Genomic DNA, 15891 nt, shown 5'->3' with positions numbered 1-15891 from the left:
CACCCATGCAGACATTGGGAGAACATACAAACTCCTTACAGACAGCGCCAGATTCGAACCCCAGTCGCTGTAGCAGTGTGGCGCTAACTGCTACGCTAACTGTGCCACCCAATTCTGTGAGTGTCCTCAGGGATAAACTTAGCACACGTTTCGGTTATCAAAAATGGGGGAACTCCAATTTCTCTGCCACTGCGCCTTTTGTTTCCACTAACATTACATTGGAGGATGACTAACTTTTTACCCGTTAAGGGCTTCTGAGAAAATGATTTGATAAAATTTACAGTTCGGCGGCTCAGTTAACACAGTGGTAAGCGCAGCGCTTTTACAGCATTGGTGACATGGAGTTCGAATCTGGCGCTGTCTTTAAGGGGTTTGTATGTTCTCCCAATGGAGTTGGCACGGGTTTCTTTGGTTTCCCCCACCCTCCAAAGCATATGGAATTGTAGGTTACTATGGGTGTAATTGGACAGCACGAGTTCAAACAGCTGGAATTGGCATCAATTGTGCTGTAAATAATTGTTTTATAATTAAAAATATCTTCAGTTACTGGATTTTTTTTACATAAAGATCAAAGTAGCTCTCAGACTTACTTGACTGTTATAAAGTAAGATTATTCCTTTTTGTGTCGCTGCTACAACTTGATCAAGCTGTGGCACATTAATTATGCTTTGAATATGATCACGTCGCCTTCTTTCTCCTGTTAACACAAAATCAATAAAGATGCTGTACTTTTCATAAGAATGTACAACTTTCCCGTTTTATCTACGACTGTCATATGCATCATGTCACCGTCTGTCAGCATCTTTGATAAAGTTCCAGCTTTGCACACTGTGATAATGCAAGATACTATATAATATAATGCAGCCCAAATTATTACCTGCTGCAGAAATTCGTTAAACCTGAGAAAAGTGGATTAGAGGTGGTGGGAGGAGGGGGGGGGGGGGGGATGGGGTGGGGGAGGGGATGCAGGCAGATGTTTTTCTTTTGACAGTGATAAACCAAGGCAAGCTGTCTGCAGGACAACTCTCAGCTCGCATTCATTGAAAATCCTGGCTCCATCACCATCCCAGGACACCTCGACTGTTACATATGAAGGATCATTTGCATGAAGGCATACAGGCCTCTCAATTCCAAGGGGATATCCAGACAGTGATTAACTGTTCTGTCACAGCACAAACCATCATAAATTCTGAAATTATATGACTTGCAATCCTTAGAGGCTGGAATATCATGGTGGATTGACTATCTCAAATCCAAAACCAAAATTCCCCGTGCATCAAAAACCTTTGGCATCTAAGTGTTAAACATGCAAAGAGAGGGAGCATCCTCTCTTATCAGGAGTAAAGAATTCCAAAGTTATTTAACTGAGCAGAAAGAAACTTTGTTCACTCCTACATAAACTCGACATATCTGAAATCAAAAATGATCCTTTCACTGGCTTCACCATTCACAAGGCAGAAAAAGATAAAACATGTTGAACTCTGGCACTCATGCTGATACAGAGAATGCAACTGAGAAACCATCACTTCTACAGAATAACCAAGTATACAGAATGATTAAACTTTGTAAAATAGGAAGCTGTGATGCAAATTTGGGCGGCACAGTTAGTGTAGCAGTTGGAACAATGCTGTAATAGTGCCAGCGACCTAGGTTCAAATCCAGCGCTGTCGGTAAGGAGTTTGCACGTTCTCTCAATGTCTGCGTGGGTTTTCTCCAGGTGTTCCGGTTTCCTCCCATCCTTCAACCATACAGGGGTTGTAAGTCAATTGGCTTTAATTGGGCGGCCTGTATTTGTGGGCCAGAATTTAATTTAAAATCTCTATTTATTCATCCATCCTCAATTGGTCAGCAGTGTTCACTGATTGGCCACTTTATTCTTGTTCAGAACTCAACCACATTAGGTCTGATGCTGGTCAAGAAGATCACAGACCAATATTTGTCCTGCATTGATCTGATGTGAAATGACTATGTATTCCTCTTTGAAATGAATCCCATTCAATTCCCATGTGTGGTATAGGGTGCTGCTCCAATTCCATTTCTGGGCAAGGGTAAGCTTCAGGATGCTGAAAGAGGGATATTCAAAGATGGTAATGCCATTGAATGTCTGGGGATGACAGCTCGATTCTCCCTCACCATTGTCTAGCACTTGGATTACACAGATTTTATTGGCCACCTTTCAGCCCTGGCTGAATATTGTGTAGGTCTTGTTGTATTGGGGTTCCAGACTCATTTATTATCTGTGGAGTCCATGTATGATGCAGATCATTGGAATAAGGATGTTTGCTGATGTTTACACATTGTTTCATGCAGTCTTTGTCTATGAGAATGAGTTTTCCTCAAGGAAATAAGGATTTACAAATTATTGATGATTCCTGCAATTTGCACAGCTATAGGGTTCATCCCTCTTCTAAGAACTGATGTCCATTGAATTAAATGTATATCCAGGAATCAATCTCATGGAAATTTGATAGCGAATTTGACAGAGCATTTCACAAGGATTGGCATTAGAAGGAGTCTGCCGATGCTGGCACCTGCCAATCAGTCTGCCATGCTGCACCCCTCTCGAGTTCACCAATGCCCTGCTAACCCCTGTCCATCTTATCACCACCTCCCTCTGCCCTCTGTCTTGATGAGGGGTTCGGCCCTGAAACTTTTTCTCCCATTAGTGTTGCTCAACCTGCTCAGCTCCTCCAGCGATTTGCGGCACAAGGATTGTCAGCCCTCCCCCCCCCCCCTCCCCATCCCCATACATGCTCCACATGCTTCATGGACATGTGCAAATCAGAGGCTTGAAAATACCCAACTAAACTAAATGAGGTTATTAAACTGCTTAAAACCCAAATCCGGAAGTGAGAGTACAATGTAAAAGTAAAGCAATTATATATTACTAAATTCCACAAATGAATTCTATCATTTGGACCACAAGATGCATGATTACATAGATTACATAGCAAACTCCAAGTGATCATATGTGCTAAATAACTAACTACTAAATCATAATTTACAAGTCTGTAGAAATTATTTACATACCTTCTCTCTGTTCAATACATTGTCTCTTGGACAGAAGGAATATTGGTGATTCTTTCATTAAATTCTGCCCGTCTGATGGAAAATACCCAAAAAGCTGCGGGGAAAAAAAAACTATATGGTTATTAAAATCATTATATTCAATCTTCATTTGCTATTAAAGTTAATTCCTGATGAAAAAAGACTTTTTGTCAAGAAAACAGCCATTCCTCTCAATTGCAATTCAGTTCAATCTTAAATAAAAATCTAAACCTGCTTTCCCTTGCCCATTGATGGATGGGTTGCAAGCTATAATCATAGAATCATTTGTAGAAAGGTTGGTGTTAAATTACATAGCATTAGAAAATAGGTGATGAAATAACAAAGAACTTAACCCACACCAATTCACCGGGTACAGACAGTGCACAAAATTCATTCCCATTTGCTGATCTCCATGACTTGATGGGTAATTCAGATGCCTTTGTGCCAGGGGTTGCTTTGAACAGGATAGCTATTGATTTGAACACAAACATCCTGATTTTTAATTCAGAAGATATATGGCACTGAAATTACTGAATAATGGTCCCTTTAATTGCAAAATTATTCCTGATGCGAAAAATGAAGGCGCTCTGGAAATCAAATGAATCTGAACAAAATATTCAAAAAGAGATACCATTTAGGTACGTTAGTATGTAAATATATCCCAACACATTCAGAGCAAAGTAAAAATGTAATAATCCAGACTGTAGATAAAACAAAACTTTAAACTCACAAACATGAATGATCAATGAGCTCAAAATAAAATTAGATCTAACTTGAAATCTTTATTGGATTGATATATTTCAAGCTCAAAACAGTCATAGATGATCATGTTCAATTTGAATAATAGCTGCAATAAATTAAAATTCAACAGAATCGCAAAAATCAAATGAAAACATTTAAAAAGTATTACAAAAACAGTTTAATATTAACTGAGCTTCAACCCTGCTGACATGAGTCAATGTTGAACATGCTCCTCAAGTCAGTGTCTTTTTCTATCCTTTAATTTGTGCATTTCTTCAATACCTAATGTTCGTAACTTCTCCAAGCACCTTAAATGAGATGTGTATATGGGACGTATAATAAAAGTCATTAAAACAACCCCTCAAGCTCTGGTTTATACCAACTTTGCATGTTTGAATATTAGTATCTGCCCCTTTAATTTGGTAGTATTTCATCTGGTCAGCAGAACCTAACAGTGAAACTCAATGTAATGATGCCAAGACAATGAATCAAAACATACACTTACACAATATACAAAGTAAAAATGTTTTTCTTTATAAAATAGTCATGACAACTTACTTCAGTCCAGTCAACTAATGCATCCAGATGGTTATTGATCTTCTTATAAACAGTCCTTATGCATTCAGTTTTCAGTTCATAATTGAAGAGATTTTGAACTGAATCATAAAACTGATCATATGTCATTGGATCTGGTGAGGAAATAAACACATTGCAAGATATATGCAGACATTTATACGTTTTAAATACAAATATCAATCCTAAAAGGGTTTCCTCCCATTCTTCAAAAAGGGTTAATTGGGTGTAATTGGGTGGGACAGACTCGTGGGGCAGAAGGGCCAGTTCCCATCCAGTATGTCTAAACACACAAAAACATAAAAAAATACATTGGATGTAGACAATATCAGGAATATTCAGCAGGTCAGCAGCAAGTTTGGGATGAAAAGAGTTCAGATGGAATATCTTTCATTAGAAAGGGGGAGATTAGAAGCATAACAAATTTTACAATGTAGCAAAATGAATGTTGGCAGGAAAGCCTCAAGAATGGTGATGCTGAGGATATAATTCTGGATAAGTAGCAAAAAAAAACTGCTGGAACAACTGGGTGCATCAAGCTGCATCTATGGAGGGAAAGGGATATATGACTTCTCCAGTCGAGACCCTACATCAGGACTGAAAGTGTAGACCAGAGATGGCTAATAGAAAGGAGTAAAAGGGAGGAATGAGACAGAGGTAAGTAGTTGATAGGAGGAACCAGGGGAGCAGAGAGATGATAATCAGATGGATCCTGATGGGGAAGAGACAGGGGTTGAGATGAAAGACAGCTGTTGTGGATTTCGGATAGAAACAAAGGGTGAGGTGGAGACAAAGGTTGGAAGGCAATAGGTGAAGCCAAGGAGACACCAGATGCTGGGATCAGACAAGTAATGAAAGTGATTTAGAAACTGTTGGGTTCCATTGCATTTGATGGAATCCTCTCTTGTACTTCCTGTTTCCCAAGCCTCTGATCTCACCCTCCCTCTAAAGAATACAGAGTTCCCCTAGTGCCAAGTAAAATACAAAAGTCTGCAGATACCATGGTTGAAGTAAAAAAACCACCATGCAGGAGAAACTCAGCAGATCAAACAGCGTAATTTATGTAGCAAAGATAAAGCTGTACAACCAATGTTTCGGGCTTAAGCCCTTCAACAAGGTATCCCTTCACGAGGCTTGCCCGGACACACTGTAAACCCATGACTTGTTAAGTGTCAGATACTGTCAACACTGCTCTCCAGCTGATGTTAAAATCAGACCCCAATTATGCTGGGATTTTCGGGCACAACCCAGAGGAAAAGATTTCTTCAATTCTACATCAATCGGAATTGCACATATTATGACCTCTCGTTTTAGTAAAATGGGATTATCACTGTAAGGGATAGCATAAACAGGAGGAACTGAATGGTCACAGTTAACATTTAACATTCCACACAAGCACCATCACAACACAAGTCACAGCCCTCAACAATTCGATACACTGGAAGAACTGAGGGAAGGTTTGTCACAGTCTTTTCCACATTTGCAACGACATTGTGATAGCAGCTCTTTGAAGCAGCTCTTGTGGCCAGCGATTTTTGTGGAATTCAGAGCAAAGCATGCTCTGTGAATGAGTGGGCCTCTTCAGTAGATTGATCTGTGCCAGGAGGGTCTTTTGGGAAGCAAAGTGCTTCATTTTGATTGTGACTAACAGTGAAGGTCACTTAGAGAGACCGACCAGTGCCAGGGGCTTGGAAGTTCACGGAGGCCACCCAGATTGAGTCTGGCCTACAAAAGGACCAGGAGTGTTATGAGCACAGCTCGTGTGGATGGACATTTCTTCAAAAGCAACACAAAGAGAATTCATGAGTCTGTAGCTGCCACAACTCCAGTCTTCCCATCAGTTCATAATTAATTCTGGACATCAAATTTCAAAGGCCTGCGCTTCAACACTGAATTTAAAAGCCTTTGAAGTAACTTTCTAGATTTTGGCCTGGACTGTAATGGCTTGGGTATATCACACACACTCACTCACACACACACACACACACACACACACACACACACACACACACACACACACACACACACACACACACACACACACACACACACACACACACACACACACACACACACACACACACACACACACACACACACACACACTCCTACCCGTTCATGGTTGTGGATAGACTTAGTGTTAAGGATAGTTTGAAAGTTAAGACTTTATAGTTTAAGAGTGAGAAATAAAATTATTGTTTTAATATTAAACACTGTCAGGCTCATTACACGCAGTTCAGAACATTCAAAATCCATGTCTCCTTTTATTTCAATGATTGGGATAATGTGGAATTGATTTTAAATTATTTACTTTGTAAAAGTTTGTAAATTATATTCTTATTTCAAACAAAATTTTAGCCGCAATATTTTTCAAAATAAGGCTGAATATCAGAGCTCAAAACAATGGACAAAATGAAAGCTGCAAAGACCTCGGAGGAGAAGGAGCACGAAGTTTAGTCTTGTCTCCTGTTATGATCGGGGTGTTCAGAACTCACGATGAGCCATTGATACTTAACCCATTCACCAGTGAGTTCTATCTGTGCATGGGTGCTTGCTGTATACAGAGGGTCAGTAAGATCAGACTTCCAATAGGCATCAGTAATGCTTTTACACACAATTTGACCACAAGATCAAAAAAGAAACACCAATGGGATCCCCAAAATCCCCTGATGATTCTCTCCTACCCATATCTGAGAATGACTTGTGGGCTGCCTTCAGGAGAGTGAATCTGAGGGAATCATCCAGTCCGGACGGATTACCCAGTCATGCTGACCAACGTACTCATGGATACCTTCAACATCTCACTCTGGTAGGGTGTGGGACCTACCTGCTTCGAACAGGCATCAATCATACTTGTGCCCAAGAGGAATGTGGTAACCTGCCTAAGTGTCACTCTCATCAAAAAATAATGAAATGTTTTGAAAGATTGATGTAGAACCATATCAACTCTTGCCTGAGCAGTGATGTGGATCCATTCCAGTTCGCCTATCATAGCAACAGCTCTACAGTGGATGCCATCAAACTGGCATCAAAGATGCCAGTCCGGGAATATCTGGACAGCAAAGATACATATATATATCAGGATGCTGTCTTGGGTAAACTTGTACCTCTCACTTTGTTCGTTTTAGATTGGTCACAGTGTTCAAGCTACTGAAAGAAAAGACACACACTGAGAGCAGTTCAGTTTATACAAGTCTTTATTACTAAATCTAAAGCTGAATTCACACTACAACATGCAAGCCCTTCCCAATTATACTTATCAATGCCTGGACTGGTCCCAACTGCCAAAGCGAGGCGACGACTGCACACTTGCAGTAGGTTGTCTGGGCACCGGTAGCAGCATCTCCACCTCCCCGGACCGGGACGTCGGTTTGGAATCTTGAAGTTCTTCTTGCTGAGAGATCTTGCCACCTCTTGTAGAGTCTCAAACTTCAGCAGTGGGACCATGGCTTATATTACCCAAAGGTTGTTTACTTCGGATCTTATCTCTTTGAACAAAATGATTTAATTATCTTCAAGGTCTCCTGACAGTCTGCAACCAACAAAAGAAAATTGCACCTCTGGGCCTCATGGTGGAAGTTGGATAATGTCTACTGGTTCAACTGCATCCTGGGCCCCATGGTGGAATTTAGGTGTATCTACTAAATATGCATCCTGGGCCTCATGGTGTAAATTAGATTATGTCTGCTGATTCTAAATAACAAACAGGTTCTCAGCCTTGCAGCTGCAGAAGTAAAAAACACAGTTTAAATCTTCCATTACACATGCTCTTCAGAGACTGGAGTTCAGCATTTAACACCATCATCCCATCAAAACTGATCAGCAAATTCCAAGAGTTGCGACTCAACACCCCACTGTGTAATGGACCCTTGATTTCCTCATCTACAGATGACAATCAGTGAGGATTGGTAAGAACATCTCCTCCACAATCTCCATCACTACCGGAGCCCCATAGGGCAGCGTTCTTAGCCCCCTACTCAAATGGCTTTTAACCTATGACCGTGTGGCTCAGTACAACAACAACAACAACAACAACAACACCACCATCTACAAATTGCTGATGATGCCATGATAGTGGAGGATATATAAATAGAGAGGATGAGTCAACTACAGGAGGGAGATTGGAAACATGGCTGAATGATGCACCAACAATAACCTCGCATTGAATGTCAACAAAACCAAGGAGCTGATGGTTGACTTCAGGAAGGGAAAACCAGATATCGTTGGGGGATCAGAGGTGGAGAGGGTGAGCAAATTTAAGTTCTCGGGAGTCACTAGCTTGGAGGATCTTTCCTGGATCCAAAACACAAATGGCATCGTGAGGAAAGCACGTCAGCGCCTCTACTTCCTCAGGCGTTTGCACAGGTTTGGTATGACATCGGAAACCCTGGCAAATTTCCACAGATGTGTGCTGATCGGCTGCATCGCAGTCTGGTATGGGAACACTGATATCCCCAAGCATAAATCCCTGAAAAAGGTAGTGGACGCAGCCAGGACATCAAAGGCAATCCCCTTCCCACCATTTACTGGGAATGCTGCTGCCGGAGAGCAGCAGCAATCATCAAGGATCCACACCACCCGCCACACCCACTTTCCATCAGGAAAGAGGTAAACAGGAAAAAGGTCTAGGGGCCAAAAGACTCACACCACCATGTTCAGGAACAGCTGCTCCCCCTCCACCATCAGACTCCTCAACAACAAACTCAATCAGGGACTCATTTAAGGACTCTTACTTTTGAAATATATTGTTTGATATTTTTTTTCTCTTCTCTGATTTGCACAGTCAGTCGTTTACATGTGTTTATTTGTTTGCATGTGTACATTGGGTACAGCTTTTTTTGCACTGCCAATAAGTGATAATTCTGCGAGGTCACAGGAGAATCTCACGATTTGGTGATGTCATGTATGTACTCTGACAATAAATCTGAAATCTATGCGCGAGCAGGAATGCAATTGCGGATAACCAAAGTTAATCCCACACTATTAAACAATCAAAGTCGAAGTCAATGACCATAAATCCAGGCCCCACAACTGAACTCTGGTAAATTATTGGAGAGAATGATTTGTTTTTGGCGTGGGATGATTTTTAGGAATTCAAAAGATCTCAATGATCCAACCCGAAATTTTTACCTTTCTCTTTGTCCCACTGATGCTGTTCAGCCCACTGACTTGCTTCAGCAGATTGGTTTTTTTTCTCTCATTCAGATCACACTTTCAAACCATATTTCTTTTCTTCACAGTCTTACCCTGATTCCCTTCTCCAAGTGTTCACCGGCCTGTTACCCCATCCATTTTTGATATGACATGATTTCATTTTTAGACGACAGAGCAGTGCAACACAGGAATGGGCCCTTTGGTTCACACGCTCGTGCTAAACGTGATGTGCAAATCAACCAAAGAGATACAGGTATTTACCAAGTCCTTTCAGATAATTAAGCACACCATTAAAAAACATCCAAGAGGAGTTCAATCCAGGACAATAGATCTGAATTAAGGAGGTGGGATGGAGGTTAAAAAAATTATATATGCATACAAGGACCCAACTTCAGAATTAAAGGATATCCACTTAGAACAGGGATGCATAGGAATTTCTTCAGCCAGAGGTGGTAAATATGTGGAAGTTGTTGCCACAGATGGCTGTGGAGATCAGTTCATTGGGTGTATTTAAGGCAGAGATTGATAGGTTCGTGATTAGTCAAGGCATCAAACATTATGGGGAGAAGACCGGACAGTGGGGCTGAGTGGGAAAATGGATCAGCTCATGATTGAATGGCAGGGCAGACACGATAGGCTGAAAAGCCTATTTCTGTTCCTATGTTTTTTGGTCTTATGGTCTTAATTCTCTGTAGTGTGCATAAGCACCCATCCCTAAGCCAGATGCAGGGCAGTAGGCTGTGTGTAATGTTTGAAATTCCATGTTAGAAGCCATACAACCAGAGGAGGACAGGGAGATGTCATGATCCATCCTGGTTACAATACATAAAAATACTGGAGAAACTCAGCAGGTCCCATCAGCATCTATAGAAAGTAATGAGTGACCAATGTTTCAGGTCTCATCCATTTGTCAAGGTGTGAGCAAAAGGCAGGCAGGCGTCTGAATAAAAAGGTGGGAGGAGGAGAAGAGGAAGGAGCAGCACTGGCCAACAGGTATGGGTCATGGGTGGATAGAAGTGGGAGTGGAGAAGAGAAAAGAAGCTTTGGTTTCTAAGTGCTACACCTTGCAAACAACTCAGCCCCCTTCCTATTGCCGAATGTCTCAACTCGGCATGAGTGACGTTGATCTAAGAAAGTAGCAATCAAACCCCAAAAGGTTGACTTCAAAGATGGTTCTGCCAGAAATAAAGTAAATTAAATAAGTAATGAGAAGGGATCTGCTAACTGGCACCAATCCGATGAGAAGGCCGACATTGCACTGTGCAGGGACGCTCACCAAAATCTGCCATCTTTTTAATGTTTTCACTGTCTTTCATATTCTGCACCATCAACACCATCATTTTGTGGAAGCAGTCCAGGCGTTCCTTGAATGTGGGCAACACGAATGGGTCTTCCAGCTCCTGGCTTGCAAAGCTCCATGTTGACATTGTGCCTCAGTGCTTCCACTTGCCCCTCGTCTTGGTTTGACAACAACTTTATGAAATAGTCATGTGTATCAGTAATTACCCTGCCCGCCACACTGACTGAGAAATGGAGTAGAGAAAGCCAGTGACCTGCAAGTGGCTGTGACACACCTGGGCAGATGGTACGGCTACTCACGCCGTTTCCCCAGAAACCTGACATCAATGGACCCAATCACAAGGCAACCTGGCCCATCCATTATTACATCAACACCACCCATGATGTCAATATGTGAGGAACAGAAGGGCAAGGCTAACTTAGTGGCTGCTCATCAAAATAGTTTATCCAGGATCATAAAAAATGTCTATGGGCATTGAAGACTTTGTAAACGTGGGGTTGGCAGTGCAATGTAGACAATAGAAAACACATAATCCTTCAGAGCAGAGGATAATGATCTGATAATCTATTTAGGTGCAACATGAACATAGGACAGCAAATTGATATGGCTCATATTCTCATGATTCAATTATGTAATCCACAATCCAACCCTACCTCAGAGAACCATGTCTGATGTTCCCTTGCCAGCAAAAAAAATAATAACCACAAAGGAAATAAGAGTGATATTCTGCCATGAGTAAATCATTCTCCAAGATACATGTTTACATCAAATTTCAAATAATTAAAATGAATAAAATTATTTTAGGATGATATTTAGAGATTTGGAATTAAGCCATTTGGATCTAATATTATAAATGATTTTGGTATGAAAAAACAAAACTATTATACAAGATTTTCTTAACTCAAATATCTATCATAATGGGTGAACATATCATCCCCAACTCAGTAATGACTTCAGATCATAGAATTAATACAATAGTGCGTCCAAGAAATTACATTTAGCTGGACTTCAACTAATGGTGGATAAAGGAAAGGTCTGACTTTAAAAAAAATTCAATACTCCACTCTCTCCGCATTAATTCCAATCTCACTATCAAACTGTAGGCAAGGGTGACACTGTGTGGTCTGGTGCACCGACCTCTCTCTGGCCAAAGCCAGATTACAACTCACAGACAACGCCTCTTACTTACCCCCTTCAACAGAACCCCACAAAACTCATCCACCATCTCATGCACTATCCCTGACCATTACTTCCAGGCATCTCCCTTCCATGGCCTCCAAACTGTTTGTTTCCCAACCTGACATTACCCACTTCTACCTCCTATTCAAGATCCACAAACCCAACTGTTGCAGTAGACCCATAGTTTCCACATGCTCCTGCTCCATTGAATTGGTATCCACTTATCTCAACTCTATTTTGTCCTCATAGATCCAGTCCCTCCTTACCTACAGCCATGATACTACAGCCATGATGAATACTTCTTCATCACTTCAACAAATTCCCGTTTGCTGAACTCAACCGCTTCACTTTCACCATGGACATCCAATCACTATACACCAACATCCTCCACACCATAGGCCTCAAAGCCCTTATTATTTTTCCTCAACAACAGGCCCAACCAGTCCCCTTCCTCCCCTTACCCTTATCCAGCTAGCATAATGTGTCCTCACTCTCAATAACTTCTCCTTTGACTCAGCAGAAACTAAAGTAGGGAAGGCTTCCAGTGGCTGTTGCTTTAGATGCAGAAAAAGCCGTTGACAGGGTAGAATGGAATTATTTATTCAAAGTATTACAGTGGTTCAACCTACCAGAAAAATATATTAATTGGATTAAAGTATTATATAATGGACCATTGTGAATGGTCCAATCTAAATCAGGTATTAAATAAAATCACAAAAAAAACATAACAAAAAATCCAAAGATCTATCTTCTAAGTAATATAAGAAGTAAAGAGTTAGGCCTCAAACTGGATGAAGCACAAAAAGATTTATTATGATAGCCTTGGCTCTAGCAAAAAAATGTATAATGTCAACTTGCAAATCAGAAGAGAGCCTGAGAGTACAGCAATGGTATATGTATAAGTATTAAATTAAGTAGGTCAACTAGGCAGTGATGTCCACTATCTCCCTCACTGTTCGCTTTAGCAGTAGAACCATTGGCAGAACTGATAAGAACAGAAAATAAAATAAAAGGGATAAAAATAAAGGAGAAGGAGTATAAAATCAGTTTATTTGCAGATGACATCATAGTATACTTAACAGAACCAAAAATATCAATAAAAGAACTACATAAGGAATTGAAGGAATATGGAGAAATATCGGGGTACAAAATCAATGCAAATAAAAGTGAAGCGATGCCAATGAGTAATGCTGATTATACAGAATTTAAAAAAGAATCACCATTTAAATGGCAAACACAAGCAATCTGATACCTAGGTATTAGATTAGATAATAATTTAAGCCACCTACACAAATTAAATTATCAGCCATTAATGAAGAAATTACAGGAAGACTTAGAACATTGGAAAGAATTAGCACTAATGTTGATAGGAAGGGTAAATTGCATTAAAATGAATGTCTTCCCAAGGATACAATACTTATTTCAATCGTTACTAGTTCCCTTAACAGAGAAATTCTTCCATGAACTAAAGAGAATAATAAGGAAATTCTTATGGAAAGGGGGAAACCGAAGATAGCGTTAGATAAATTAACAGAGAGGTACAAACAAGGTGGTTTGCAGTTACCAACCTTTAAAAATTATAAGAGAGCAGCACAATTAAGGTATTTATCAGATTTTTATCACACAAGGGAAAAACCAGATTGGACTAAGATAGAGCTAGATAAAATAAGGGAGAAGGTACCGGAAATATACTTTATAAGTGGGATGAAAAGCTGGTGCAATATAAACACTCACCAGTACTGCATCATTTACTCAATATATGGAAGAAGATTCACCTAGAAAAGAAAAAAACAAATTACCAACTACCAAAATTATTATTGACGTAAAATCAACTAATCCCTTTTCCAATAGATAACCTTTCCTTTAGAGAATGGGAGAGAAAAGGAATTAAAAGAATAGAATTTTTTGGGGGGGGAAATAATTTATTAACATTTGAACAAATGAAGTACAAATATGGAATAACTCATGGTACAATGTTTGCAAACCATCAACTGAAAGCCTACTTAAAGGATAAATTGGGAGGCAGACTGAGATTACCAGAAGGAAGTAGCTTTGAATATGTGATTACAGAAACAATTATTAAAAAAAAGATTTATAACGAACATCTACATCAAGCTGCAAGAAAAGGAAAATGATGAAAGAAGCTATAAACCCAAACAAAAGTAGGAAAAAGATTTAAACATAAAGATAAAAAATGAAATATGGGAAAAGTTATGCTCTGGAATTATGAAGAATATAATAAACACAAGATTATGCATGATAGAGTATAAATGGTTACACAGGGTATATATCATGCCCCAAAAGTTTAAAAAATGGGATCCAACAGTATCAGATAGATGTTTTTGCTGTAAGAAGGAAATGGGAACAACAGGGAACAATTTTGGCCTGTGAGAAAGCGAAAAAGTTTTGGGAAGATCTAAATCAGGTATTAAATAAAATCACAAAAAAAATACCAAAAAATCCAGAGATCTTTCTTTTAAGTAATATAAGAAGTAAAGAATTAGGCCTCAAACTGGATGAAGCGCAAAAAAGATTTATTATGATAGCCTTGGCTGTATTAAAATAATGTATAATGTCAACTTGGAAATCAGAAGAGAGCCTGAGAATACAGCAATGGTACATAGAAATGAATAAGTGTATTCCATTGGAAAAAATAACATATAATTTAAAAAATAAAGTTACATTTTTTTAACAAATTTGGGAACCGTACATGGAACATAATAGAGAGGGCTTGCCTCAGACCTCCATCCCCTAAAATGACTTGATCCAGTGTGTAAAAGTAGATGACACAATTTTCTTGTTTATTTTCATTGTGTGATGACATTGTTTAATGGTTTTATTGTATTGTATATGTTGAACGTTTAATGGGGTTGGAAGGAGGTGGGAAGGGGGGAGGGAAGGTAGGGGGAAAAAGAGGAGAAAATGGCACTGTGTATATTTAAGAGGGAAATGTATGTATTTTGATTGATATGGTTCACAGTGTGAAAAATTTAAAAAAATTAAAAATTAAATTTAAAAAAAGTACAGAAAGCTTCCAGCCACCATTATGTTAAGCTTCTATAAGAGCTCTATTGAGAAAGCAGGTCTGCTGCATAACATTGTGACACAGTTGCTGCAGAGAAATGGATTAGAGATCAATACACAGGATAATAAGAGTGGCAGAGAGGATATCTGGAGTTTCCCTTCCTCCCCGCCCCCCCCCCCCTCCATTGTCTGAACAGAGTGTGCAAAAGCATTGAGGACCCCTTCCACCCTGCACATAGCATCTTTCAGCTGCTCCCTTCAGGGAAGAGATGCAGGAGGATCAGAGCCAGCACCACCAGGCTGAGGAACAGCTTCTTCACATGGGCAGTGAAAATGCTGAACGACCAAAGGAACTGCTCACACTAACCATCCAAGACTCTCATTTGTGGAAAACGTTAATTATTTAATTGTATAGATAAACTACTTGTCCTGCATATATATTGTTTTCCTGCATAGTTTATGTGTTATGTCTGGTTGTGTGTCTGAGTGTTTTGCACAGAGGACTGGAGAACTCTGCTTCATCGGGTTATACTTGTAAAATCAGATGACAATAAACTTGATTTGACTTGACTTGATCCCACTTTCTCCAAGTCAAAGGGGTAGCCATGGGTACCAACCCCAACTATACCTTTTTTGTTGGCTACATGGTGCAATCTATGTTACAAGCCCACACAGGCAACTCTTCCTCCGCTACATCAGTGATTACTTTCTTGCTGCCTCACGCAGCCAATATGAGCCCATATTGGCAACTTCTGCCCCGGCAACAAATCCACAGACACTCTGAAGGAACTCTCTTTGGCTTCTCTTTCTTACTTACTGTAAGGAGCACCAGACAACACAAATGGTGACTAGTTGTCTGCCATTTCAGTCTA

General features: G+C 39.9%; 1 protein-coding gene across 4 annotated transcripts in view; it reads right to left on the bottom strand.

The window, feature by feature from the left end:
• Window positions 1-13748, bottom strand: part of LOC138760424 (WD repeat-containing protein 64-like) — a 119119-nt gene extending 105371 nt beyond the window's left edge. For 3 of the 4 annotated variants that reach the window (XM_069931002.1, XM_069931004.1, XM_069931008.1), the window contains exons 1-4: window positions 10793-11132; window positions 4348-4478; window positions 3031-3124; window positions 591-697 (exon numbers count right to left, since the gene is read on the bottom strand). In XM_069931002.1, coding sequence (XP_069787103.1) covers window positions 591-697; window positions 3031-3124; window positions 4348-4478; window positions 10793-10943 — 483 coding nt within the window. In that variant the 5' untranslated portion in view covers window positions 10944-11132. Of the gene's footprint in view, window positions 1-590; window positions 698-3030; window positions 3125-4347; window positions 4479-10792; window positions 11133-13729 lie in introns of those variants that run through there. The other variant, XM_069931005.1, reaches the window with a different exon arrangement.
• Window positions 13749-15891: the final 2143 nt, after the last annotated feature.

The sequence above is a fragment of the Narcine bancroftii genome, chromosome 4 (assembly GCF_036971445.1).
Source record: "Narcine bancroftii isolate sNarBan1 chromosome 4, sNarBan1.hap1, whole genome shotgun sequence".
Lineage (NCBI taxonomy): Eukaryota > Metazoa > Chordata > Chondrichthyes > Torpediniformes > Narcinidae > Narcine > Narcine bancroftii.
Note: the sequence above shows the minus strand (reverse complement) of the source record. Positions and strands in the feature narration are given on the sequence as shown.